General features: G+C 45.0%; 1 protein-coding gene across 6 annotated transcripts in view; it reads right to left on the bottom strand.

Annotated features, from left to right (window-relative positions):
* Sh3tc2 (SH3 domain and tetratricopeptide repeats 2) overlaps positions 1-27,031 on the bottom strand; it is a 61,104-nt gene that overhangs the window by 30,713 nt on the left and 3,360 nt on the right. For 2 of the 6 annotated variants that reach the window (XM_087592793.1, XM_087592798.1), the window contains exons 2-8: positions 22,892-22,990; positions 18,727-18,854; positions 15,583-15,699; positions 13,096-13,239; positions 11,721-11,919; positions 10,940-11,013; positions 8,225-8,420 (exon numbers count right to left, since the gene is read on the bottom strand). In XM_087592793.1, the coding sequence (XP_087448919.1) occupies positions 8,225-8,420; positions 10,940-11,013; positions 11,721-11,899 (449 nt within the window). In that variant the 5' untranslated portion in view covers positions 11,900-11,919; positions 13,096-13,239; positions 15,583-15,699; positions 18,727-18,854; positions 22,892-22,990. 6 annotated transcript variants of the gene reach the window in all.

Raw genomic sequence — 27,031 nt, 5'->3', positions numbered from 1 at the left:
ACAGTTCCAGAGGACCCAACGCCCTCTTCTAGCCTCCATGGCTACCCACATGCACATGGGGTACCTATGTTCATGCAGCTTCACACACATATACATAAATAACTAAATCCTTAAATGTAAATTACCTACTGTGTCTATATATTACATATATTAAATGTGTGCTTATAGATGTGTATGTTTTATATCTACTATATAAACCCAAGTTTTTGTAGAAGCCCCAAATGTTACCGCATGTTCTGAATTTACTCATTCATATTCATAACTCTTTGTAAATTGTTTTTAATCTGTGCTTGCTGATGAATACGATTCAGGAGCATGCTCAGAATTGTACAGTCAGAGGGTGCTAAAGCCATGACTGAAAGTGGTGTTTTGTCCATCAGCATCTATGTCCGTTGCCTCAGGGCTGATCTGCCAGCATCCTGTCCTCCTGGTGTTTACAGAAAATCTGAGAATCATGATAATCTCTACTAGAGATTTCTAAACACAAAACGGAGCTAGTGAGTGTAGCAAAGCACCCAGCAACATGGTGTGCACTCCAACCCTGCAAAGCACATTAAAAAAAAAAAAGGAGAAATAGCTTAGCAAATGCCCTTAAACTTTAAGAGAGGAAGGGGAAATCTTGGGGGTAAAGACAAAAGGAGAAGCCAAACCCGGGGCAAGAGGTGAGAGCAAATGCCACAGACTGTAGTAGTTTAGCCTAGGTATTGGGGCTCCTTGGAGTCAGGAAACTTGATCTGAGCCTGTGTGTAGGAAGGATCTGGACACATAAGAGTCTTCATAAAGCCCACAGTCTAGAAAGGCAGCAATTTCTGTTCAGAGAGCCACAAAATGTCTTACTATCTGCTGTTCCAGTCATACCTTTCACCTCATTGAGTCCTGGAAAACACCAGACCCCAACACCTACAGCACTAGAATGTACAAGTATCCTAGTGTACATGTGGGTATCACAGAGAATGCATACAGGGCCTAGACCATGAGTTCCTGAGATTTCAGGAGAAGCAAATGCAAAGACTCCCCTTGGCAAGGAGGTTCTCTTGACTGAAGGCTTTATGCAAGGTTTCTTTAAAATTGTTGAAAAAAAAATAGTTCACGTAATAAAAAGTACAAACCACAGGATGTGAATGATGAGAGAAAACCCGCAGAAGTCAATGATGGTGCAAAAGTAGAAGCAGCAGTCACCTGAAGACTGACTTGCAAAAGCCCAGTTAGAACAAAGAAACTGACAAAGGGAGTCAGTCAATGCTCCAAGAGGGTGGATGGCTTTCAGCACAAGCAAGCGCTGAGAAAAAATGCAGTTCTGTACATGGAAAGTGAAGTCATTCATGTTAAGAATCACAGAGATGAGGTACATGGCGAGTTCAGCTGCAGCAGAGGAGAACGTTAGAAAAATGGAAGCAGCCCCCAGAACATGTCCTCCAATGACAAAGAGATGACGGGAGGTAACAGATCTGATTCAGAGACTGAGTAAGTTCAATGTACCTCCACCGGATCTCAGCAGAGAGACTAAAGGACACAGAGAGAGAGAGAGAGAGAGAGAGAGAGAGAGAGAGAGAGAGAGAGAGAGAATACTCAAAGGGAGAATGACTGAGAAGTTTCTAGAATTGGAGAAAGACATGATGAGTCTTCAGACTGAAGAAGCACACCAAGTCCTGAGCAAAACAAATAAAAATAGGATTTTTAACAAGGAATCCATTTCTTATAGGTCTTTCCAAGTTAGCTTTTTTTGTTGTTGTTGTTTTTGCTAAATCTTACTTTTGAGTTTAACCATCCACAATTAATTTAAGTATTCGATTTAATGACATGAAAGACATATAAATGACAAGAACACAGGCATCCGAAATTTAAAAAAATAGAAGAAAATAATCAAGGCAAATGTGATCTTAGTGCAGAAAACACAGACAGCAAAAGAAAAAATATGGCTGTCTGAAAACACTACGAAAATGGACAAAGCCTAGTGCAATAGCCTTGCATTTCTCTTTCCCATGCACATATACTTTGAAGATGTTCTTCTAAGCCTCGATAAATTATCATCCAAGAGCATTGAATCCAAACAAAGGCTGAGGACTTGATCACAATTGCAGAATGGCACGGGGAGTAACTGTGAATGGGTGAGTTTTTGAAGGCAATAGTGCTTAATCTACTACCAACACAGAATAGGCACTATTCCTAGTAAAATTGGAAAATATCAATGTCTGAGATGAAAAGAGACTGCCTACCACAGCGCCATGGCTCTGCCACTAACAGCATAACGTCAGCAAAAGTAGATGTCCTGAGGAACGGAATCACAAAAGACAGAGCAACACGGGATAGAATTCTTAATGCTATGAAATTCCGAATTGTCTCCTGCTCATTTTGCTGGAGCCAAGAAACTGGGTTCCAGCCTTCCTTGCTTTTTAGTTTAGACATCTGGGTGCATTTCCTGTTGCTTCTTCTGTATTAAAATGAACTCTGTCACACTGGGGCTATGTCTGTTAAGAAAAAGTCAAAGTGTTTGCCACAGGAGGCACCTGCTCCCTTGCTCATGGGTTGTGGAGACCCCATGTGGTGAGCGCTCACCAGTGTCCAATCTACAAAGAGAATGCTCAGCCCAGAAGAAAACTTCCCTTCAGACTTTCCAGCAAAGCCAAGGTCAATCTAGGCTTTGACCTATCCTCACACAAGGAACAACTAGTAAAAGGAAGGCCAGAGGCTCAGCCCACGGTAAGCGGTGAGACCCAGATCCTCAACCAGATTTGACAGTAAAAAGTAAAGCGGTTAATTCTGGTTGCCTCCATGGTCTTAAACACTCAACAGGAAAATATAGCCAAAAATCAAGATGATCAGTGTGCTTCTTCCCTGAGGAACAGTCCAAAAGATCACACACACCAGACATCAGACCTAACTCCATATGAGATGTCACTTACGATTTTTAGTTTCTAAGACAGGATCTCACTGTATAGCTCTAGCTGTCCTGAAACCTACTTTGTAGACCAGGCTGGCCTCCCAAGTGCTGGGGTAAAAGGCATGTGCCACCATACTAAGCTTAATGATTTTCTTCTTGTTAAGGAGAATTACCCGAACATTGGGACTTTAGATCAATTCAACACTATAGCACCTACCTTCAACCCAAAAAGACAGGCCCTTGGCTTTAATCTACAAATTAAATGAGGATGACTAAATTATTACTATTTCTTCTTCTTCTTTTTCTCCTCCTCCTCCTCCACCTCCTCCTCATCTTCCTCCCCTTCCTCCTCTTCTTCCTCCTCCTCATGAACATTAAAAACAAACTCTGATCAAAAGACTCCAGCTGCTGACCTAGCCTTCCAATTGAGCCAGATTGGCCACCAGGCAAGGGAGCACACCATGGAAGGCAGGTTCCCATTAAGCCATCCTGACGAGCTAGGCAGAATAACTCATCCTTTCATGGGATCCTGTACTTTTCCCTTCTCAGAATCCCCGCCCTTGTGCAGTAGTACATCATGCGGCTTCTAACATCTGCCCACTTTTCTAACTGTCCAGAAAAGTATTATTGTCTTCATCCTGTCTCTCTTTAAGCTTGTTATAATTTAAACTTCTCCAACACGTGGAGATCCCTTACTCTTTCTCTAAAGTCCCCTCCCTTCCTCCATGTGGCTACTTGGCTACCAGGTGTCTGATCTCCATGCTGGCTTTAATGCCATCTTTCCCCTCTCTCCTCCATTTCCCTCCTCTGGGCAACTGTTGAGATTTAGAACCTGCATGTCCTGAGTATTCTTGGTCTTCTTTTTTTTCTTTTAAACCCCATTAATTTAATTGGCTTTAACACCATTAAATTTAATGAATAAACAGATCAATAAAAAGTAAAAAAATTTAAAATTACTCTTGAGCTTCAATAAACAAATAAATATAAAACAAAAGAAATTCTTGCCCCAAGTTTTACAGGCTTGTCCTCCAGCGGCCATTGCTGTGAAACTAAGTGGCTGGCATTAAAATGCTGTAAAAGGAAATTCATCGATTCACTTCCTTAGACAAGCATGAGGGCGTGGCTGTGTGTCCGAAGCACCAAGTAGAAGGTGCTTCAGAAAACAATCCTGAGAAATATCACCCTCAACACACAGACAAATGGGTGTGCATACAAACATGTCCTCGGACACATACTCACACCACACAAACTCACACGCATTATGGGACATTATTCCAGCACAGGGAGGAAGTCTGCAGGAAGAGTCTGAGGTAAGCAAACAGTGAAGACATCTTTCTCAGGAAAAGGTCACAAATAACTGAGCACAGCCTAAGAGCAACACCCTGTGGCATTGACTGACACATCGATGACACACGGGAACGTTAACAGTGCGCTGACTGGCTGCTGGGGCCAAATTACTTGTCTGTCACACCTCTGCGTATGATTCTTGAGCCCAATGCTCACCCTTTGTTTGCTGTGGTTCTGGGGCATCTGTAGTCCAAAGAGCACTTCTAGAGCTACAGGGACCCAGGGTACTCCTTCCTCTCCCACTGCTCCTTGGCTCCTGACTCTCTTTCCCCTTCCTACCAAACATGCAGCTTCAGATGCACTGTGGCCCACAGGTGACACGTGTGCCACTTCATCCTTTGATGTGGGAGATGTTCTTCCTCAATATGAGAAGATGCCCTTAGAGCCAAGCACCAAATCAAGTTAGGGAGACTAAGTTGTCGTTGTTTGGGCAGTGTTTGAGTCACAGAAGTCCAAATATAATTTATAAATCTAAATACCTACTTTGCGTTTTTTTTAATATTTATTTATTCATTTTATGTATTTGAGTACCCTATAACTATCATCCGGCACACCAGAAGAGGGCATCAGATCCCATTACAGATGGTTGTAAGCCACCATGTTGTTGCTGGGAATTGAACTTGAGTCCTCTTGGAAGAGCAGTCAGTGCTCTTAAACCACTGAGCCATCTCTCCAGCCCTGGTACCTACTTCTAACATCCTCTTAAAACTGAACCTCAAAATTACCATACACAACATATGATTAAAAACATAATAATAAAAGCCAAAATATTGAATGCTGGCACACTGCACAGGGTTTTGCATGCTCTGTGTGCATGATCTGACTGAAGCTCATGACGATGCTATGAGGCAGCATCACCAGCATCACACACATTTTACAGATAAGAAAACTGAGGGCCAGAAAAATAAGTCACTGTGTGCAAAGCCACAGCACTGGTGAGCTTTTGAAGACATGGGATTCGCTGGCTACCAATGTACTTTATTTGTGGGTCAGTCTTACCCACAAATCTGAAAACCAGTAAGTTTCTGTACCTCTAAAGTCATTCCCCAATGTCAACCACAAGCCTTTCCCCAGCCAGCCCTGCCTCACCCACCAATGCTACCAATGGTGTTCACCGTTCAGCCTCTCCTGGCCAGCTCCTTCCTCTAGGGCTCTTTTGTATTCTTTCTTCTTCTCTCCTCAGCTATAGAAATGTTTCTTCCTCCACTAAGTTTCTGCTATTTTCCTTCTCTCTCCCTCTCACCAGAACCTTGATTACAGAATTCATACACTCAATGCCAGGATTCTAATGTTTTAGATACAGAGTTTTGGATTCAAGCCCTTTACTCTTGTAGGTCCCCACTGGTCCCTTGCAGCAAAATAAAAGAGTCATTTAAACCGACATCTTTCACCTGAAGGACGGTTATCCACACCTTCTGTAACTATCATGGCCCAAGACCTCCTCAGAACAATTAGACGAAGCCTCTGCTGGGCAAGACACAGGTACCCAGTTTACAAATTTCTCGATTCTCTCTAACGTCTTGTTCACTGCTGCTCATCACTAATGTTTCCTCTCTCTCCCCACTCCTCCTCCAGGATTCTAGCCTTAGCCTTTCCCCCTGAACTCCTGCCTCCTGGCCAGTGCCCTATTAATACATAACCAAAGCTGGGCAAGCACTCATCATCTCTCAGCCTCTGCAGAGATTCAGACACTCAACATCCTCTTCAAGGTAAAGGGCATACCCTATACATGACCTCCCCACCTTCTGCATCAGAGAAGGCCACACCATTGTTGGCTACACCAGAGCTCTCCTGGTAACCTCTCTCTGAGAGAATGACTCACTTTGCTATGAAAGGCTGCCTCTGTCTGTCTGTCTCTGTCTCTGTCTCTGTCTCTCTGTCTCTGTCTCTGTCTCTCTGTCTCTGTCTCTCTCTCATGTGTATGTGTGTGTGCCTTCTTTCTGCTCTTTCTATTTTTATTCTAATTAAAAATAATAACATGTGTGATGGTTTGTATATGCTCGGCCCAGGGGATACAACTATTAGAAGGTGTGCCCCTATTGGAGTAGGTGTGTCACTGTGGGTGTGGGCTTCAAGACCCTCATTCTAGCTGCCTAGAAGTCAGTCTTCCACCCGCAGCCTTCAGATGAAGATGTAGAACTGTTCAGCTCTATCTGCACCGTGCCTGCCTAGATTCTGCCATACCTTGATGATAATGGACTAAACCTGTAAGCCAGCCCCAGTTAAATGTTGTCCTTTAAAAGACTTGCATTGAGGTTGGGGATTTGGCTCAGTGGTAGAGTGCTTGCCTAGCAAGCGCAAGGCCCTGGGTTCGGTCCCCAGCTCCAAAAAAAAGAAAAGAAAAAAAAAAGACTTGCATTGGTCATGGTATCTGTTTACAGCAGTAAAATCCTAAGACAACATCATTTCCCCCTCCCTTTTCCCTCTCCTGCCCCTCCCATTTCCCTGCCTAATTACCTCTCCTAAGAATTCCCTTGACAAGTTGGTCCCCTTTATAAATCACAACTGCCCTCCACCCCTCCCAAGGCATCAAGGACTGCTCCTCTTATTCAAGGATTTGGATTTTACACTTCTGCATTTAATAAATGGCATGTCTCCTCTCAGGAAGAGGCAGAGCACAAAGGGAACTTCTGCCCTCAGTCTACTCTCTTTATTGGTTCTTTTTCACAAGAGGAAACTCTAGTATAAACAGTGACAGCATTAGACATTCCTTATGTAGCCTTAGATATTCCTATGTAGCCATAGCTACTCCTTATATAGCCTTAGTCCTCATGTAGACTTAAATATTCCTTGTGTAGCCTTTGTTATCTAAGATAGCCTTAGATATTTTTCATGTAGCTTCGGATGTTCCCCAGTGTGGAATGTGTGGCCACAGCATCTTCACGCATATAGGCATGTGTTTTCTCTTTTCCTTTGTACTCCCTAACCCCAACTTTATGCTTTCCTTTGGAAACTCACCTGAATAGATGGTGCAATACTGCCCACCTTTGCTCCTCCCATGACAGGGAATTGCCTGCTGCTAACTTGTCTGCTCCTCAGAACCAGCCCTTTCAGAATCAAGGCAGAGAGGAGAAGGTAGCTCTGGTTCTCCTTGTCAATGCTGACTTCACACATTCAAGTTTTAGCCTGAACACTAAGTGGGTAAACATCTTCAAGGGTCCTACAAAGGAAAGAGTGTCATTGGCCAAGCCAGTAATCTACTCCTCTCTGTCCATGTTCATCCTTTGACAGGGTCTTGCGATTGAACACAGTGAGTGAGGGGACTCAAACCCTTACCCTTAACCTTACTGTGCCTTTCTTTGGTGTAGAGCCCTTTGGTCTCCAGGCTCTGCTTCTTTCTTTGAACACAGCAAGGCTTCAAAGAGCATCTGTTGAAATGAACTGACATGATTTTGGTTTGTTTGTTTGTTTGTTTGTTTGTTTTGATCACATGTCCTTCCTAGAACCTTTTGTTCCCACCATGGATGTCAGACTGAACTTCTCTGGCTCTACATCCAGGGCTCTCCCTGCACTCTCTACAAAGTTGCTCAGAGGTATACTGGCTGGTTTTGTGTCTCTACTTGACACATGTGAGAGTCATGAGAGAGGAACAAGCCAGTTGAAGAAATGCCTCCATGAGATCCAGCTGTAAGGCATTTTCTCAATTGGGGAGATCAGTGATGGAGTGCCCAACCCATAGTAAATGGTACTATCCCTGGGCTGCTATCCTGACTTCTGTAAGTGAGGAAGCTAAGCAAGCCATGGGACGCAAGCCAGTGAACAGCAGCCCTCCATGGCCTCTGCATCAGTTCCTGCATATAGGTTCTAGCCCTGCTTGAGTTCCTGTCCTGACTTCCTGCAAAGACGGACTATGATCTGGAAGTGTAAGCCAAATACACCCTTTCCTCCCTGGCTTTCATTTTGGTCATGGTGTTTCATCACAGCAATAGAAACCCTGACTAAGACAGAGGAGAAGGAAGTTCTGGGGAAGGCAGCTGGGCCCCAAAGCATACTCACACCGGGGAGCAGGAATCGAGATCTATGCTCCTGGTGGGGACAAAGCCCACTTTTCCTGAGCTCATTGACTTCCCAATGAACCACCGCAGCCCAGGTATGACAAAGCCGATGACGTCAATGCTTTCACCCTGGAGGAAGCCCAGTTCGTCCCTTTCCTCCTGTTGGTAATCCATCAGAGCCTTGCACCGTCCTCTGCCTGTGGGTAACAGCACACAGGACAACTGGAAAAGATGTAAGGGAGTGAACCTTCCTCTCTGTCAACGAGATACAGACAAAGGACTCCCAACCTTCCTTAGGAATGTCAGCAATTTAGTCACACACCAAAATCAAACCAGAAGGAGCGGCAAGGGATAGCTGACTTTTCATCTTGCCAAAATAGGACAACCAAAGAGAAGGAACTATAGTCCGGATGCTTTTGCTAACTTTATTAAAAAAAAAAAAAAAAGGAAGGAAGGAGGAAGGAGGAAGGAGGAAGGAGGAAGGAAGGAAGGAAGGAAGGAAGAAAGAAAGAAAGAAAGAAAGAAAGAAAGAAAGAAAGAAAGAAAGAAAGGAAGGAAGAAAGGAAGAAAGGACACTTTGGCAATTATAAGAAAGTATTCTCACGCATGCCTTTAAACTGGATAACCTTATGGCAAACTGGAATGGTCCTTGTGTTGTCAACTGATTCTGCTACCTTCCTTGTGGTAGTTTGTATGTGATTGACCCAGGGAGTGGCACTATTAGGAGGTGTGGCCTTGTTGGGGTAGGTGTGTCACTGTGGGTGTGAGCTTAAGACCCTCATCCTAGCAGCCTGGAAACCAGTATTCTGCTAGCAGCCTTCAAATGAAGAAGTAGAACTCTCAGCTCCTCCTGCACCATGCCTGCCTGGATGTTGCCATGTTCCCACCTTGATGATAATGGACTGAACCTCTGAACCTGTACCCCAGCCCCAATTAAATGTTGTCCTTATGAGAGTTGCCATCGTCATGGTGTCTATTCACAGCAGTAAAACTCTAACCCAGACATTCCTGTATATCATCACCTTGCTTGGCACAAGACCTTTGAGCACTGTATGAGAATCTCTACACCACAAGATGCCAACACCTCCTTCCAGCTGCTCCAGCTGCTGTGACAGCTGATGCTTACACACACTAGAGTCAAAGACAATCCGCATCACGTCTGGTACCTAATCAACTCCCGGCAGATGTTCCTGCACAACCAGTGGTGGAACAGAGTGCTGTGAGGAACCCGGGGGCACCAGGGACTCTCCTTATGGCTATAGTGATTACCCAGTGTGATGAACCGCTCACCTAGAATCCAATAACAATGTTTTGTGAGTACTGAGCTGTCTAGTTCACAAAGCACGTTTCCATCCTCAGATCTTCCCAAGCGCCAGGCAGGGTACCCAGCAAAATACCTACTTCACGGATGAGAAAATAGGAGGCAGTGCTGAGTGATGCTCTAAGGAGCTTAAGGGTATCAGAGCTAGGACCGCAGGGAGGCGTCTCTGCTACTTCTGCCTCTCTCGTCCATCGGCTTAGTTCTTGTGATATGTGGCTTGATCACACAGCTTCTTTATTGAGAAGGTAGAAGCATAGCGAGGGCAGGGAGTGCTGGTGTCAGGTTGTGTGACCCATAACAGACTCTAATGCCCCACAGTTCTGACCATACATAGGCTAAATTGCTTCCAAATGCTAACAGAGCTTCCAGGGACTAAGCCACTACCTAAGGATTATACATGGACTGACCCTGGGCTCCAACCTCATAGGTAGCAACGAATAGCCTAGGAAGGGCACCAGTGGAAGGAAAAGCCCTTGGTCCTGCTAAGACTGAACCCCCAGTGAACTCACGTGATTGTTGGGGGTAGGGCGGTAATGGGGGGAGGATGGGGAGAGGAACAGCCATACAGAAGGGGAGGGGGAGGGGCTAGGGGGATGTTGGCCCAGAAACCAGGAAAGGGAATAACAATTGAAATGTAATAAGAAATACTCAAGTTAATAAAGAAAAAATGCTAAAAGTCTTGTTTATGGTCAATTGCTGCAGTTCTAATATTTCCATTCTGTAATTTCTTCTAGTTATTTTTTAGTGTTCTTTGGGTTTGGAACTAGTAAGACTGTATTTTTTTTTCCTTTTTGCTAGAGATGTGTGATAAGAAATGTGCCAGAACCAGGAACTTGCAAGGACAAAGTTTCAATGGTGCATTTTAGATGTTCTGTGATCTAGTAAACGCATATACTCACCAACATGTGTGTGTACACAGAGATTATCGACACGAATAGGCATGTGCGGACACAGGGGTGTGTGTGTGTGTGTGTGAGAGAGAGAGAGAGAGAGAGAGAGAGAGAGAGAGAGAGTTCATCTGTTCATCCAGTGTTTCCTAGACACTCACTATGTACTAGGAGTTCATAGTTCCCCTAAATTGCATTGCTCTATGGAAAAATCAGAAAAATGTTTGGGGAAGCAGCGGGAAGCAGTCACATTTGACTCAAAAGTGTTTCATTTGACCCATGCCCATCTATCTTTAAATCTCTCTCACCCCTGCCATTCCCTAACATCCCTCCCCACACATGTGTGTCTGCCTGCTCCGGTAGGCAGACATCTGTTTCCTCAGCCCTGGCTTATGACCTTCAAAAAGACCCCACATGTGCAGACAATAACTGGCTTCCCACATCCTGTCCGTGAGATTAGGAGGCAGGTAAACATCATTTTCCTGACAACGCCGTTTTCAATTCATACCGATCTGACAGGAGCCTGTCCAGTCTTTCTTCCTGGGAAGGCCACAGATTCCTGGGTGATTCTTTAGGAACCATCTGCCAATGGAAACATGGAGTTTCAAAACATTAGAACCAGTGGGCAGAACAGCCCCACAGAAAAATGATGATGGTGGTATTCTTGCTATCGTCGCGCATCCTATTTTAATGACAGTCAACCGAGAACTTACCTTACACCGTGAAAAATGAACGCTCAGCAGAACAGGGTGTTTCCTAGCTCTGCAATTATTCTGCCAGCTAAAATAATTTACGTGCAACCCTTAGTGTTCTCACTGTCGATTCTGCTAGGACCAAGCAGAATTTACAAAACATGAGATAATGTCTCCTCTCCCTAGTTTACAGTATCCTCCAACAGAAATCTCAAACTTTAGTGTGAAGAACATGCCTGGGGAGATATTTTAAAGTGGGGGTTCCTGGGCCCAGCACCAAGAGAGTCAGAAGAAGGCTGTATCCATAGTAACACCCTCAGGCGTTACACAAGAGGCCCCAGACCATGAACTGCAAAGCACTACAAAGAGGTCATATATTTCTTACTATATACTATGTCCATCTGAAATTTAGAAGTTTTCCCACTTCCATCAAATAATAAAAATTTTGGTTTTAAAAGGGGGGGATAAAAAGCCACCCCAATTTTGTCAGCTCTTCCAAACACTAGGAATACCATGTCTCCATGGGCATCTAATCTATTCTGCACAGACTTTAGTCTACTCTGGGACCCTCCCCACAAGGAGCAGGCAGATACTCACTGGTGGAAAGAGACAGGCAGGGGTTCCAGGGCTGACACCGGCACCAGGCCCCTCTGGCCCGTCACTAAGGACATGCCTTCCCAGTCGGATTCGCCCCCAGAGAGTACGGAGATCAGCTCGTTCTTACACAATGTCAAATATTCTCCTTCCTTGTCAGCTGGCTGAGTCACAGAGCACATGGCTCTGCAGAAGAAGTGACCTGCAGAGAAAGAGAAAAACCTTTCCAAGAAGTGACCTGCAGAGAAAGAGAAAAACCCTTCCAAGGAGGACCCGGAATTGAAAGAGGATCTCCTATAAGGTAACACTTAGAGGCAAAGACCAATTTTCTTCCTCTGAGGAAAGTCCACTGTCCAGGAGGAGGCACTGTGATCCCTCGGAGGAGAGAAGTCACTGGTAGGGAGTTCACGTAAAATGGATATTCACCATTCTGAATAATTAACGAGAATAGGGCTTAATTGAACTCTGCCTCAAAACAGAGATGAAACAAAGACCCAGAGACATGCATGTGCACTCACTAAATTCCGGCTGGCCTCGTAGCCCTGCACTTCGTTCAGAGCCACAGAGAGAAAAGGAAGTTGGTCTAGATCAGGGCAGTGGCTCTGAATGAGCTTTGTTAAAGGTGCGACGTGAGTTGTGTCCTTTCTAAGAGCTGTGCAATGAAATCAGAAAGAGAAATCACTTGTGTAAAACTACCCCGGGCCCATCTGACTTTCAATATGTATCAAGCGACCGGATTTGACCACCTCCCAGTCTGACGGAATCCGCCCCTGTGGAAAGATCGACCGAGGGCTTCGGCTGGCTCCTCAACATTCTGCTATTGAATTTCGTGATGTGGTTCAGGTTTTCCAAGATTTAAAGATATATTTTACAATCAAACTGCATCATGTGTTTGGAGAGCTGTTTCTCAATCCTGGAGAGCATTAGAATCGCATGGGATACTTTATTTTTAAAATGCCAGTGCCAGGTTCCCGATCTCTGGGAACTCTAACTTCCTAAATAGAGCCTGGCAGGGCCCCACTTAAACCCCCAAACAGCCTGAACGTGAATCCCCTGGACCAACTGGTGCAGCTGCTTGTATGACGTTGAGACTGAGCTGAGAAGGATGTTTGAAGTTTTGTTATAACAGATACAGATAGGTTTACTCCTGTATGTCTTCACCTTTCGGATGCCTCTTTTGGTATCTTAATTATCTGAGGGACTCTGGTAATAAATATCTAGACAAGGGGTTGGGGATTTAGCTCAGTGGTAGAGCGCTTGCCTAGGAAGCGCAAGGCCCTGGTTCGGTCCCCAGCTCCGAAAAAAAAAGAAAAAGAAAAAGAAAAAGAAAATAAATATCTAGACAAGGCTCCCATCCCAAACCCCATGCCTGACTCACCTTCCTGCAGCAGGAGGCCCAGGTATATGTTTTCCAAGTGAGTGTCGTCCACAGACACTTGGATCTCTGTGTCGTCCACCAGTCTGCTGTTGAGCCAGTACGTGTGGTCAAAGAAGAGGTGTTCCAGACATGTAGACACATAGCCTAGAGGTCAACCCAGCAGAGATGAGCCGGATGAGTTCCACCCTTAGCCACCACCAAAGAGAAAGCAGGCTCCATGACACCTTCATGCCCAGACCTGCCATTTAGAAGGAGCGGAATGCTAACTAGATACTTTCTAGAATGATCGGACTCTTCTCAACGTCTGTTAGGAAATACAAGTTGAGTGTTAAGTTATGTTTACTATTCTAAGCACTCAGGTCTTCATAAATGCCTACTTATCTTTTAAATTTTTTTTTACATTTAGTCATTCTCTCTCTCTCTCTCTCTCTCTCTCTCTCTCTCTCTCTGTGTGTGTGTGTGTGTGTGTGTGTGTGTGTGTGTGTGTGTGTGTGTGTGTGTGGTGTTGTATACGTGTGGGCACACACATACTTGTATATCACAGTGCGTGAGTGGAAGCCATAGGACACCTTGCAGGAGTCAGTTCTCTCCTCCCACCCTGTGGGCTTCTGGGTGGAACTCAGGCCATCAGCCTTGACAGGAAGTGCCTTCATCGCTCAGCCATCTCATTGGCCCTCTGCCATTTCTTTTCTAATACAACAATGGTGGCCTTCCAGTTTACTGTGCTGACTCTGAGGGTTCCTGGTCTTCCCTTTAAGTTGTAACCAGAAGTTCATACTTCTGGACCCTGACGTTGTGGGGGCTGAGGAGGCGTCCCCGGCCCCTGGAGTTAGAAATCCCCTTCCCCCATCTGCTCTGACTAGGACCTCTCCCACAGCCTAGGAAGAAGCTCTACCTCCTGATGAGCAAAAATGGCTGGAGAGTTAGCGCAGCGGTTAGACTGCTTGAGCAAAGCTCTAGGTTTGACTCTCAGAATTGAAAACAAGAGAGAGAGAGAAAGAAGGCAGGGAGAGAAAACTTAAAACTATGCAAATTGTAAAAAAAAAATCACTATTCTATGTCAATATCCTTCTAAACATTAGCTACTCGTGTTGGAATTCTGCTTCTTCTTTGGGTCTTTTTCACTCTGCCCATACTGCAATAGGCTGCCGCTTTCCACCCTCACTCTCCACTACAAAGACCCTTCCTCAATTTGAAAGTTCACCCCTGGGAGTCTTATAAAAACACAGAGGCTAATTAAGCCTGGAGTTAGAGCCTGGGTTTCTGAGTCTCTAACACCAGGTACACACCATGGAAGCTACTCCATGTAAGTTTCCTCCTCCAGCCAAGGGTCACATTGACCCTCAGCCCAGCTCAGCAGTGTTCTCTAGGAAAAACTGCAGGGAACCCAGTGTTTTCTGTAAATTAGGTGTCTTGGCTTTGAAGCCATCAGTTCCTGCCAGGAGATGGGTATTTTTTTCCCTTGGGACAGAGGATGTAACAGTGGCCACTACAGTGGCAGCGTCGCTGAGTCCTGACATCTGTGACCTTCTAGAAACCCCTGAAGTCTGGGGCTACCAGCTAAGTCTTTCATCTCTTTTCTGGACTCTTTTACAAATGTGTGTGACAGAGCATCCCTGAACTTCAGCATTCTGAGCAGCTTCTCAATCTTCCTCAGAATAGTCTCTCTCCCTAAGGAACTCAACATCTACCTTGCTGCTCAGTAGCTCACCAAGACAATTAGACAGGAAGACGATAGAAAAGGTCTCCCTGCACAGCCAGAATACAGCAAATACAGAGGCGAATGCCAGCAGCAAACCACTGAACTGAGAACAGGACCCCCGTTGAAGGAGTCAGAGAAAGGACAGGAAGAGCTTGAAGGGGCTCGAGACCCCATACGAAAAACAATGCCAACCAACCAGAGCTTCCAAGACTAAGCCACTACCCAAAGACTATACATGGACTGACCCTGGACTCTGACCTCATAGGTAGCAATGAACAGCCTAGTAAGAGCACCAGTGGAAGGGGAAGCCCTTGGTCCTGCTAAGACTGAACCCCCAGTGAACGTGATTGTTGGGGGGAGGGCAGTAATGGGGGGAGGATGGGGAGAGGAACAGCCATACAGAAGGGGAGGGGGAGGGGCTAGGGGGATGTTGGCCCAGAAACTGGGAAAGGGAATAACATTCGAAATGTAAATAAGAAATACTCAAGTTAATAAAAAACATGAAAAAAAAAGATAAGAAAAAAAAGGTCTCCCTGGACATAGGAAATGACGTTCTGTTTCCTTATGGGAAAAGACACATCCATTCATAAAAAGTCTTCAGATGACATCTTAAGCGTAATAGTTAATATTTATTTTAATATGAGCTTTAGAGCGTTTATGATATTTCCAAAAGCCAGCCATCCGTTTCAGGGTTTCATCTATTTTAATTATCAGAGACAAGCCAGCCCCCCAAGATCAGGCTCAAGGGGCCAGCTAGATTGAGACAGCTGTTCTCCTCTACCTACCCAAGGCATACCTAAGTTCAGGTACGTGGAAAACTTCCAGATTTCCTCCAGGGTCTTGAAGGTGATGAGGAACTGGTCCTTCTGGGACTGGACACTCACCAACCTTGCAGAGAGATCCTGTACAAGAGCAAGTCAGCCTGAGGTAACAGAGTCTTCTGTGAGGGGCTCCCATAAGTATATAGCATTACTCGACAGCAGACAGGCCGTTGCTAAGCAGCATGCCGTGATGGAAACCATCTCTTGCGTCGGTGATCAGCCTACATTACAGCTAATGCTTACAGATGCCATTGTTCACATTTGGATTATTTTACAATGTTAATACCCTACTCGGCTCTGGGATAACTACCGCAATAGATAAATCTCTATGCACATTCTGGCTTGACTCTAAGAAGCACAGTTTCAGTGGAGAGAATGCTTGCATTTTCTATTCTAAAACGCAGCCACTCAACAGCCTCTAAGGAAGTTCACCAATTTAGGTTCCTAAGTAGAAGGAGAAGAGGCCTGTGAACCTCTTGCTCTCTAATACGGGAGCAAAGGCTTGAATCCAGCGGCACTCGCATCCCCTCAGTCTTTCTCTGTTGGTCGTTCGGAGTGATGGTCTAAACATCCTGCCCCAGGACCTGCCATTGAGAGCAACTGCTAGATCCCTGTCCTTAGGGAGTCCAAAGGGAAGAAGATCCGAAGAGCCCCAAGTTCAGCAAAGCTGGAAATCTATATCCCCTTAACACCAGAGATTCACAGACACCAGATCCTGAATCTGTATAGAGCCTGTGAGCAAGGAGAGCTACTTGGGGGAACAAAATCGTTTACTGAGAATTTATCAGATATCAGGCCATTGCAAGGCAAACCTTTGTAAGCAACCCCTCATTCAGCTCCTGCAATAACCCCCTGAAAAGGGTTCAATCATGGTGTCTAATCCACTCTAACAGCTAACCACTTCTGATATAAAAGACGAAGTTTGGCACCCTGCCTAACAGACATGGTGTGCCTTCTCTAGTGCATACACTAAATAAGGATAGACGTTATGATTAATACTACCTTGGAGCGAATAGCATTGCCCTGGTTTGGTAAACAAAGAGCTGAGGACACAGAGAGGTGGGGTAAGTTGTAGAGTCCTGACTGGATACAACCAACTCCAGGCCTCAGCCTCCACCCTACACATAGTTGGCTCAAGATAGGACCTGACAGACAGCTCTCCCTATCAAATCCTGCTCCTGCCCACAGAAAAGGTGACTTTAATTAAAGGGAAATTTAGCAAAGTCAACAGCAACTGTTGACTTTAATTCCTGAATTCCAGGTATTAGAATAAGATCAAATTTAGGAGCCCAGGGCTGGAGAAATGGCTCAATAGGGTAAAACCACTTGTTGCTTAAGTATGAAGATGTGAGTTTAGATCCCCAGTACTCACATTTAAAAAAAAAAGCCAGGTGCACCTCCTATACCTGGAACCCCAGAACTGAGGGGTGGGGCAGAGACTGGAGGGTGGCTGGGGCTTGCTGGCCATCAGCCTAGCTCCAGAGTGAGTAAGTAAAAGCTGTCTCAAAGGAGTAAGATCAAAGAACAGGCACCTAGTGTCCCCCCTCCAGCCTCCTTGCATGCGAGAGCCCAGTAGCCTACTCAGGGGCATGTGCTCGAACATACAGGTGCACACATGCACAGACACATGCACATATGCCACATGCACACACAGGAACACACGGGCACACACATGCACACACGCGCATGCATACCCACACACACACATGCACGTATGCCACATGCACACACAGGAACACACAGGCACACACATGCACACACGCGCATGCATACCCACACACACACATGCACATATGCCACATGCACACACAGGAACACACGGGCACACACATGCACACACACGCATGCATACCCACACACACACATGCACATATGCCACATGCACACACTAGAACACATATACACACACATTGAACATACACACATGCACACAAAGAAACACACATTTTTTTAAATCTTTAGCTGTTAATTATGGAGCAGATGCCACTACCCACATACAAAGCCAAGCTCCCTACACCTGTAGCCTTGCTTTCTCCTAAAAACAGCCAGTCACTCTGCTACATGACAGCCACAGCACCTTTTCTCCTTTCAGCTTGTACCAGATTAAGAAGACTATGAAAATAATAAGACATAGTATGTAAAGCAGTGCTCTCAATCCCCACCACCAACAGCAACAAATTCTCTCCATGTCTGACTGTCATTCTTTGATAATATGAAATATAGTTTGACTTTTAAACATATCATCTATGTACTATGAAAATGTTTAATTTATTGCATTGTTCCCCTCACCCCAATATTTATGGTTATGGTTTTCCATTGGCAATATTGTTATTTTAAAAGCACGTTCTCAGAACTGGAGACAAGGCTCGGAGGTTAAAAGGGACCGAGTGCTCTTTCAGAAGACCTGGGTTCAATTCCCAACACCCACATGGCAGTTCACACCTTCTGAAACTCCAAGATTGGCACCCTCTCACACAGATATACATGCAGGCAAAACACCAATGCACATAAAATAAAAATATTCTTTAAAAACATGTGCTCGATGTTTACCAAGATCCGAGGAAAAGGGGAAAATGGAGAGTTTGTTCATGGGTAAGGTGATTGAATTTGGAGTAATAGTGGATAGAATGTTCTGGAGACAAACATTGTAAATGAACCCACGTACAAAGATTTTGAAATCACAGTGGGAAATATATGAATGCGGTATCCAAGCAACAAAATAGAATTCAAATTGGGCACATTAAGCGGGGAAGAGGATACTTCTGAGGCCATTGCTGTAAACATCCCATTCTACATAGTTCAAGTAACTTGCCCAAAATCAGTGGCATGAGGGAGGAGGACCAGGGGTGAGGGGGACGTTCAGAGGGAGGGGAGACTGGATAGGGTGGACGCAGAGAGGTGGGGGGAGAGGGGAGGAGCACGGGGAAAGGGAAGGGGATGGGGCAACAGGACACAAGTTTTCTCTGGCTTAGTTCACTCAACTCCTGTTAAGCGAAGAATATGAGCATAATCTCTCCCACCCTCTGCCAACTGGATGTTTTCTTGGGGACTAACTTTGTTCCTTGCTATTAGGGACCTGATATCCAAGAGCCAGCCATCCCAGCTCACCTTAAACAGTGCATGGACTTCGTGGGCTTCATTCTCCAGGGCCCAGAGCCTCCTCCGTGCAGCTTCCTGTAAGGCTGCGTTGACACACCTCCTGGAACGACTCCTCACCCAGAATGAGAGCACCAGGTCTGAAAGAGAACAGAGACACAAGGCTGGATGCACAGTAACGAGAAGCAAGCACTCGAGGCCAGGATTGGTGAATGATTCCCCCACAAGCCCTGAATTGGTGTCCTCCACTGGCGATAGATCTTAGTAGACTAAAGGAGCCTCCAAGCTCCCTTTCCAGGGGTCAGGGAAAAACACTGAAAGCCATCCGGGTTCAGGAAAGGTACATAGTGGTTATTTCTGTGTGGGTGCTAACATAGAACCAGCCAGGGCAGGCACTGATTCCAGTGGAAAATGTACAAATATTCAGAATGAAAAACACTTTATCAAAACTGAAGGGAATGTGTTTACACAACAAATTTAAAATAGATAGTAAACATTATTTTATGAGTTGTGTGGTGGTTTGAATAGGAATGATCCCCATAGACTCATGTGTTGGAATGCTTGACCCACAGGGAGTGGCACTATTAGGAGATGTGGTCTTGTTAAAGGAAATATGTCACTGTGGAGGCAGGCTGTGTGGTCTCATATGCTCAAGCATATGGGGTACTGGAAGGGGGAGGGGAAGGGGAAACTGCGGTCAGGATGCACTCCTATGAGAGAGGAATTTTTTTTAAAGGAAATAAAAATGGTATTGGTAAAACCTGTTACACAGCTTGAAAGAGTCCTTTTAAATGAGCTATGTATATATCTCTTAGTTTCTGGCCCATATTAAATGTTCAATGTATGTGAAGCTTCCCACCCCTACCCTCCCAGTACCCCTGAAATAATGGCTTATCAATGTCTTTATCTAATAATACTATTAACCTTGGCAGCAGTTGATACTTTGACTTCTGTTCTGCCGAATTCTCTTTCTACTGCCTTCCAAAACCTGATGCAAACTCCCTCTTAGGGTCTCTTACAAAATCGCTGCTGCCAACTGGTGGTACCCTCAGTGTGACTTTCCCTATGGTATATGATCCCGTGTATACAAAATGGAGAAAACCTGGATCTGAATAAGCAGTCTTTGAGATCTTAATTGAGAGCAGAACCTCTATGCAGGCGGGACCCTGTAGTACCGCAAATCACCACACGGGGCAGTAAGTCCAGTTCACTCCAGTGCAGACAGAAGCACGTTAGTGTCCTATTTTAATCTTTCTGGAAGCCAGCCAGTAGTCAGAATCATGTACTGATTCTGAGTGAGGTCGTCCGGCATAGAGCAAGGTTGGCAGTTAGCACCAAGTCTCCCACTTCCACACCATGACCTTCCTGCAAGCTCAGCCCACAGATTGGGTTTCACTTGTGATACACCGTGTATATCTCCTTTCATTCACTAATAAGGCAAAAGGCTGACTTTGCCGCCATTCTAGAACAGCAGACGGCAATTCAAGGGGTTTTCTAGGATGGCCCACGCTTACAGATGTCAAGCAGGTGACCCAAGAGCGAGATTTTTCTCATCATGGCTAAGACGGTTTGTTAGGCCTTGATGACCTGAGTTCGATCCCTGAGAGACACATAGCAGAAGAGAACCAATTCCCACATCCTGGTGTGCATGTCCACACACATACAAAAATACACAGACACACAAGTAAATGTAATACATTTTAAGATAATATATATACATACATAAATATATATCATTTTGATACAATTTTCAATAAGGATTAGAGAGAACCTGGTTTGATAATTATACAATATCTATTAACATTGTTTGTAACCTTAAAAATACCCCAAATGTGGGCTGGAGAGATGGCCCAACGGTTAAGAGCACTGACTGGTCTTCCAAAGGTCCTGAGTTCAAATCCCAGCAACCACATGGTGGCTCACAACCATCTGTAATGAGATCTGATGCCCCCTTCTGGTGTGTCTGAAGATGGCTACAGTGTACTTATATATAATAAATAAATAAATCTTGAAAAAAATAAAAAGTGAGAAAACTGTATCCTAGCCACTAAAAAAAATACCCCAAATGAAATTCTTTCACAAACCTTGTGTCACAAGGAAAGGTACACTTATGGAAGAGTCTGGATCATGATGGTTACAAACAGGACAATCTTGATGGCTATTCCTGGTTGTCAACTTGACTGTATCTGTAATGAACTAAAACCCAAGCGGCCAGATACACCCGTGAGGAAGTTTTCTTAATTAAAGCATCTGAAGTGGGAAGACCCACCTTGAATCTGGATCCTTTGAGGTAAGGAAATCCCACCTTCAATCTAGACCACACCGTCTGGTGGCAGCCTAGACGAAGGACATGGGAGAAGGAATCTTTGGCTGTCTGCCTGCTTGCTCATTCTCACTAGCAAGCCCATTCCTTCACTGGCATCAGAGTCTACTTCTTCAGGATCCCAGCATACACTGAAGATCAGCTGAGACATCCAGCCTCACGGACTGAACAACCACTGGATCGTTGGACTTTATGGCGGTAGACAGCCATTGTGGACTAGCTGGATCACAGCCCTTTTATATATAGACCCCCTTTATATAGTCTATCAGTTCTGTTCTTCTAAAGAACCCTGACATACAAAAAGAGTTCAAGAGTCTTCCTCATTACACATTAAGTATATGACAGTCAAATCACCTTCCCTTCTGACCCTCTGATTCCCATCTGATAGGTAGTGATTTGGGTGCCGTCACACAGAGGAGACTGTGTAAGAAGAGGACCACATCAGGCCTCCTGACACAGGAGCTGCTCCCACAATGGGCTCACTAAGCCCAGTGTGGCGCTGCATACCTTCAATCCCAGCACTAGGAAGGCAGAGGCAGACGGATCTCTGTGAGTTCAAGGCTAATCTATGTGCCAAGTTCCAGAACAATTGGAGTTAAAAAGAAAAAGAAACGTGGTAGTTTGAATAGGTTTGTCCCCTGTGGACTCAAGTGTTTGAATGCTTGGCTCGTGGGGAGTGACACTATGAGGATGTGTGGCCTTTTTGGATGAAGTGTGTCACTATGGGGGTGGACTTTGAGGTCCTATGCTCAAGTTCTGCCCAGTGTGGAAGAGACCCTTCTGTCAGTTGCCTATGGAAGCCAGTTTCCTGCTGCTGCCTTTGGATCAAGATTTAGACGTCTTGGCTCTTCCGGCACCATGCCTGCCTGCATGCTGCCATGCTTCCTGCCATGATGACAATGAACCGAACCTCTGAACCTATAGGCCAGCCCCAATTAAGTATTGTCCTTTATAAAAGTTGCCTTGGTCATAGTGTCCCTCCACAGAATGGAAACCCTAACTAAGACAGGTCCCTACTACCGTATTACAGAAGCTACACTTCTGCCTGTCCTCTGGTTCCTGCTGTAAGGTTCGTCTCAGTTACAGCATTTCCTAGTGAGAATTCTCTCTTTGCAAATTTCCCTGAAGTCTCAGGAAAGAGGACCTTATGAGATATTCATTATGTGGATATTTCCATAATATTTATTTCCAAATCTTTTCTGAAATATTTTGTTTCTAAAATATTCACTCAGATGCCTTCTACCCAGCCAATCTCACTGTATATACTCCGGTCTCAATCTCATTCTCTATGTTCAAGTCTTCAAGTCTTCATTTTGTTATTCATTTATTTAAGAAATATCTACTCAGAACCTAGAATATGTAAGAGACTGTGATGAGCATTATATAGAATATAAACAGGTCCTCTGTACATTCCTGCCTCAATCTGTGTCTTTGTCATTCATTTTCTGGACACCAACTACATACAAACAACTCTTTAAGGTACCATATTAAATGCACATTTTATTTTAAATCTAACCCTTCCCCCTATCTGCAATCTAATCAGTAATATGTTTCTCTAATCCAGAAATTATATATAGAGTTCCTGACCTGGTGCCAGAGCTTTAAGTAAGAGACTGGAAAGTTTGTGAGTGTGCTAATATAATAAAGACACACACACACACATACACACACACACACACAAACTCACACACACACATACACACACACACATACACACACACACACACAAACTCACACACACACAAATGCACTTGGAGGTGGCAAGAGGACAGATGACGGATGAGGAAGCTCTTGAACTACTCTGCATAGAAGGTGTTTTTTTTTTAATTTCATTTATCTTTGAGACTTAGATACCTTGAGTCATATTCTGTGGCAGGAAACATTTTCTCTTGTTTTCAAGTGAGGATATGTCCTCAGTCAATCCAGGCGGATCCTTGGAAGAACCTTCTTTACCTGAAGAAAATAAACCAAAAGACCATTCGTAAGAGTAAGCGCAAGTCGGAAGTACAGATTGCAACTTCTTACCAAGCCTCAGTGGTTTTCCCAGGACTAAGGGCCTGAAAGAATTACTGTAGCCACCGCCGTTACTGTAGCTACTCTGTAGCTGGTCATTATCAAAGGACTGTCATGTATGCTATCTCAATCCTGCAGCAGCCAGGGAGTGCCCACTTCATTAACTATTTCCACCCGTAGGTCGTACTAAGTTCCAGGGCTTAGTGCACTGAAGATGCTCTGGGTAGGTGGGGTCTACACGGGTCATGGGGGCTCTGACTGCAGCAAGGTATGAGAGGAGGACTGGAATGGAGTAAGCAAGAATGACATCGTTAGAGAGATGGCTGAGGAACAGTTGTAATGTCCGTCCCATGCTGTCCTTCTCTCTGCCCACAAAATAGGGTCCTGTCTAAGAGTCTCTATCTCCCCAGTTCTTGAAACAGTTACTTGTTTTGTAGCTACAGAGACAGAGTAAAGGGCATGGACTGCAGCCATTAAAGAGTGTTTGCCTAACACGAACAGGCTCTGGGCTCCATCACAAGCGTTACAGAAGACTGTGGGCTGATGGGATAGCTCGGCAGGTAAAGGTCGTCAAGCCTGACTCCATCAAACCTCCTGATTTCAATCCCTAGGACAGATTTTGACACCTCTAAACTGTCCTCTTACCTCTATACACACACACACATACACACACACACACACACACACACACACACTCACACTCACACATGTGCATACATATAAACACCTACACACACTAAGTATAAATAACTATTAAAAGGGAGCTGCAGACTGAGACACAGGATGGGGACTGAGGTGAGGTTAGAGAAGTGGTATTTTGATTGCTTAAGGTAGGAAAGAGAGCAGAGAGTCCATTTCAGGACAAAGTTTCTCAAGACCTGAACCACTGGACCAGAACTGTTAAGGATAACCCATTCCTAGGGGGAAAGGTTAGCGTTCTTGTTTCTACCAGTATTTCAGAGTCATTTATTTACTCCCCACAACCGGCTATAAAATTTAGGTCAGAGGTGTGCAGGCCCATCGAGTCTTGCCATCTGGACCTGTGGTTTAATGGCGCAACCCAAGCAACTCGACAGGACGCAGGCAGTCACAGTCACCCTAGCTAGCGCCAAAGTGCAGTCCTCATACTGCTCCCGAAAGGCCGGGTTTCTCTCCACTGTTAGCTGCTCAGTGCTGAAAGCTAAGCAGTGTAGTTGGAAACCTGGCAGCGATGACGTAGAGTCAAGCAAGAAGCAGAAGTAACTGAGGCTTCTCAACCTTGCCTTAAACTGATATTATCATATAGGAATTAAAAACTCACTGGAAATCATAAGACGCGAGAGAGCACAAATCAGACCTCTCCATGGGCTGATTAAAGGACACTGGACAGGGCCTTTGCCTCATCCAGGTCCTGCATGGCTGCAGTTATAAAAGAAGTGGGTTGTCCAAATCAGAGCTTCTGAGCCCTGGTTGCTTATTTGAGTCATACATATATACATATATGTATGTATGCACATACATGTGTGCTTGTAACTCCTGTTCCAGATGATCCTACAGTGTTCTCTTTGCTCTGAGAGCTCATGACACACACATACACACACACACACACACACACACACACACACACACACACTACAAAAACAATAAATCTTTTTTAAAACTTTGAATAAGACCTGTTATTAAAATTAGTAGACACGTGAGCAGATTGGGGCCACTCAGTGTCCACTGAGGCTCCATGTTTCTGGCATTTCCAAACGATGTCTCCGTCGCTAACCAGAGGAGCCCATTTGGAGTGGGAGTCTCTTACCCTGTCATCAAGTTTAACCATCTAGTAAACCCCCCAAAACATCTTCTTCCTCTCCTACAGAGAAAAGTTTTAATTTTAATTGCTTAATACCATTTAGAAATCAGAATGTTTTCTCCACCTCCAAATGCTAGTGTTGCTTTGAAAGCTGGATGGTGTATAGCTCAGGGCTTTCATCCTCGCACAAAAGTGTGTGGCCGCTGTCCCACTGCAAAGCACTTACCATCCAGCCACCACAGCCTGGCCCCTCATTGTACCCTTGCCCAGAAAATGATCTGACAGTAGCAGCCTGGGAAGCGAGCCGACTTTCAAGGAAGAAAGTCCACGGTAGTGACTCTGATGTGGGGTCACAGATCACATGGCCCGTACGAAGATGTGAGGTTTGGGAGCAGATAACCACAGCTTTTCAAACTGTGATTCATTCGAGGCCATATGCTGTTTTCCTGTATAGGTGTTTTGCCTACATGCATGTCTTTGCACCGCTTACATGCCTGCTGCCTGCAAAAGCCAGAAGATCCTCTACAAAAGACCCAGAGCATTAGATATAGACGTTGTGAGGCAACTAATGGAGGGTACCCAGGTCCTCTAGAAGAAGAGCCAGTGCTCTATACCACAAAGCCAGCTTTCCAGCTTGTAGATACTTTGTTTAAAAAAGTGTCTGGAGTCGGGGCTATAGCTCAGTAGTACAGAACTTACCAAGCATGCTTGAGGCTGAGTGTTCGATACCCAGCCCTGAGGGTAGAGAAGATGGGACATTTTGGAAGATGTGTCTAAAAAACAAATTTACGGAAAATACAGATGACTGTGTAATTTAAGTTGCCAGTGATATCTTAAGCAGCACGGGCAAAGGCCTATCTATCTATCCTCCTCCTGAAAAATAATATGTAAACTATAATGTGTTAAGTTTAGGAATTTATGCTAATCGGAGGTATGAGTAAAAGACTGATAGGCAGATAGCAGGGTAAAGGAAAACATGGACGACGCACACATTCAGTCATGGAGGAACTTGAACCTGGAATGTATAAGAAAGACTGTGAGAAAGCTGCACGGGGGAGCGGAGGGATGGCCTCTCTTTTACCTACACCTGTTGCTTTTGCAGAGGACCTGGTTTATCCCCAGCACCCATACAACGGTTCACGACCATCTGTAACTCCAGTTTCAGGGGCTCCAATGCTGCCTTCTGACCTCCTCCAGCACCAAGCAGGCAGACGGTACACGTACATACATGCCGGCAGAATGCATAGGATGCAATGAATAAATCTACCAGAAAAGTCTTTTTAAATCTGTAGGAAATGAGCACACAGGGTAGCACTGAGCTTTGTGTGCCTGGAGATAGAAGCCATCCTGCACATGCTGAACGGTTGGGCAGCCAGGCTTGGTAGGAACGGGAGAGGTGAGCTCTCCCTGTCAGGGAGAATGATGGGATGGTTATGGAAGCAGTGCAGAGCTTCAGAACACTCTTGGCAGTGGAGCGGTGTAATAAAAGTGTTTACTCGGCTGGGAGTAGCACAGGGACGACCCAGGAGAAGCAGAAGACTCACAGAGGATGTTTGGGAAGCTGTTAGGGAATCAAGGGAGGGAGTGGGAAAGCCGGCCATAGTGTTGGTGGTGCAACACCACGGGGAGAGAACAGAGTAAATGATACTGTGTTTTGAAGTAAGGAAAGAGAAGGCATCCTGACCTGCCAAATCCCGGAGATAAACATGAGGGAGAAACAATCAGCAGGGAAAATGAATGTTGGGAAACTCAGGCCCGGAAATGAGTGCCAATTTTACCAAGGTCACACAGCAAGTTATCGGAAGAGTCAGAGCTCGCCAAATCACCGGGGACAGACTTTGTATTTCTACTACAGTAGCTGACCTAGGAACTCCAAGGTCAAAGGTCTCCGATGAGGAAAGCCTCTCGATGCAGAAACTTGTTGGAAATGGAGCCCTTCCCCCTTCTCTTCTCATGGAAGAAGAAAATCAACCCTGAAGGCGTCCCTGCATGACCTTTATTATTTTGCCACGTTTTCCCCCTTTGGCCCAGCAAACCCACCCACACCATCAGCAGTTTTTGTGAGGTAAGCTCACATCTCTTTGCTGGGACAAAAAAAAAAAAAAACCAGACTGTAACTATAGTGACTATAGTTGCATTCATGTACATGAATGTAGCTAAGAGTGTAATGTAGAGGGGTGGGCAAGCAAGTTGCATAACAG

Source organism: Rattus norvegicus, chromosome 18 (genome assembly GCF_021556685.1).
Source record: "Rattus norvegicus strain SHRSP/BbbUtx chromosome 18, alternate assembly SHRSP_T2T, whole genome shotgun sequence".
Classification (NCBI taxonomy): domain Eukaryota; kingdom Metazoa; phylum Chordata; class Mammalia; order Rodentia; family Muridae; genus Rattus; species Rattus norvegicus.
The sequence above is the reverse complement of the archived record's forward strand: the minus strand, read 5'-3'. Positions and strand labels throughout refer to the sequence as shown.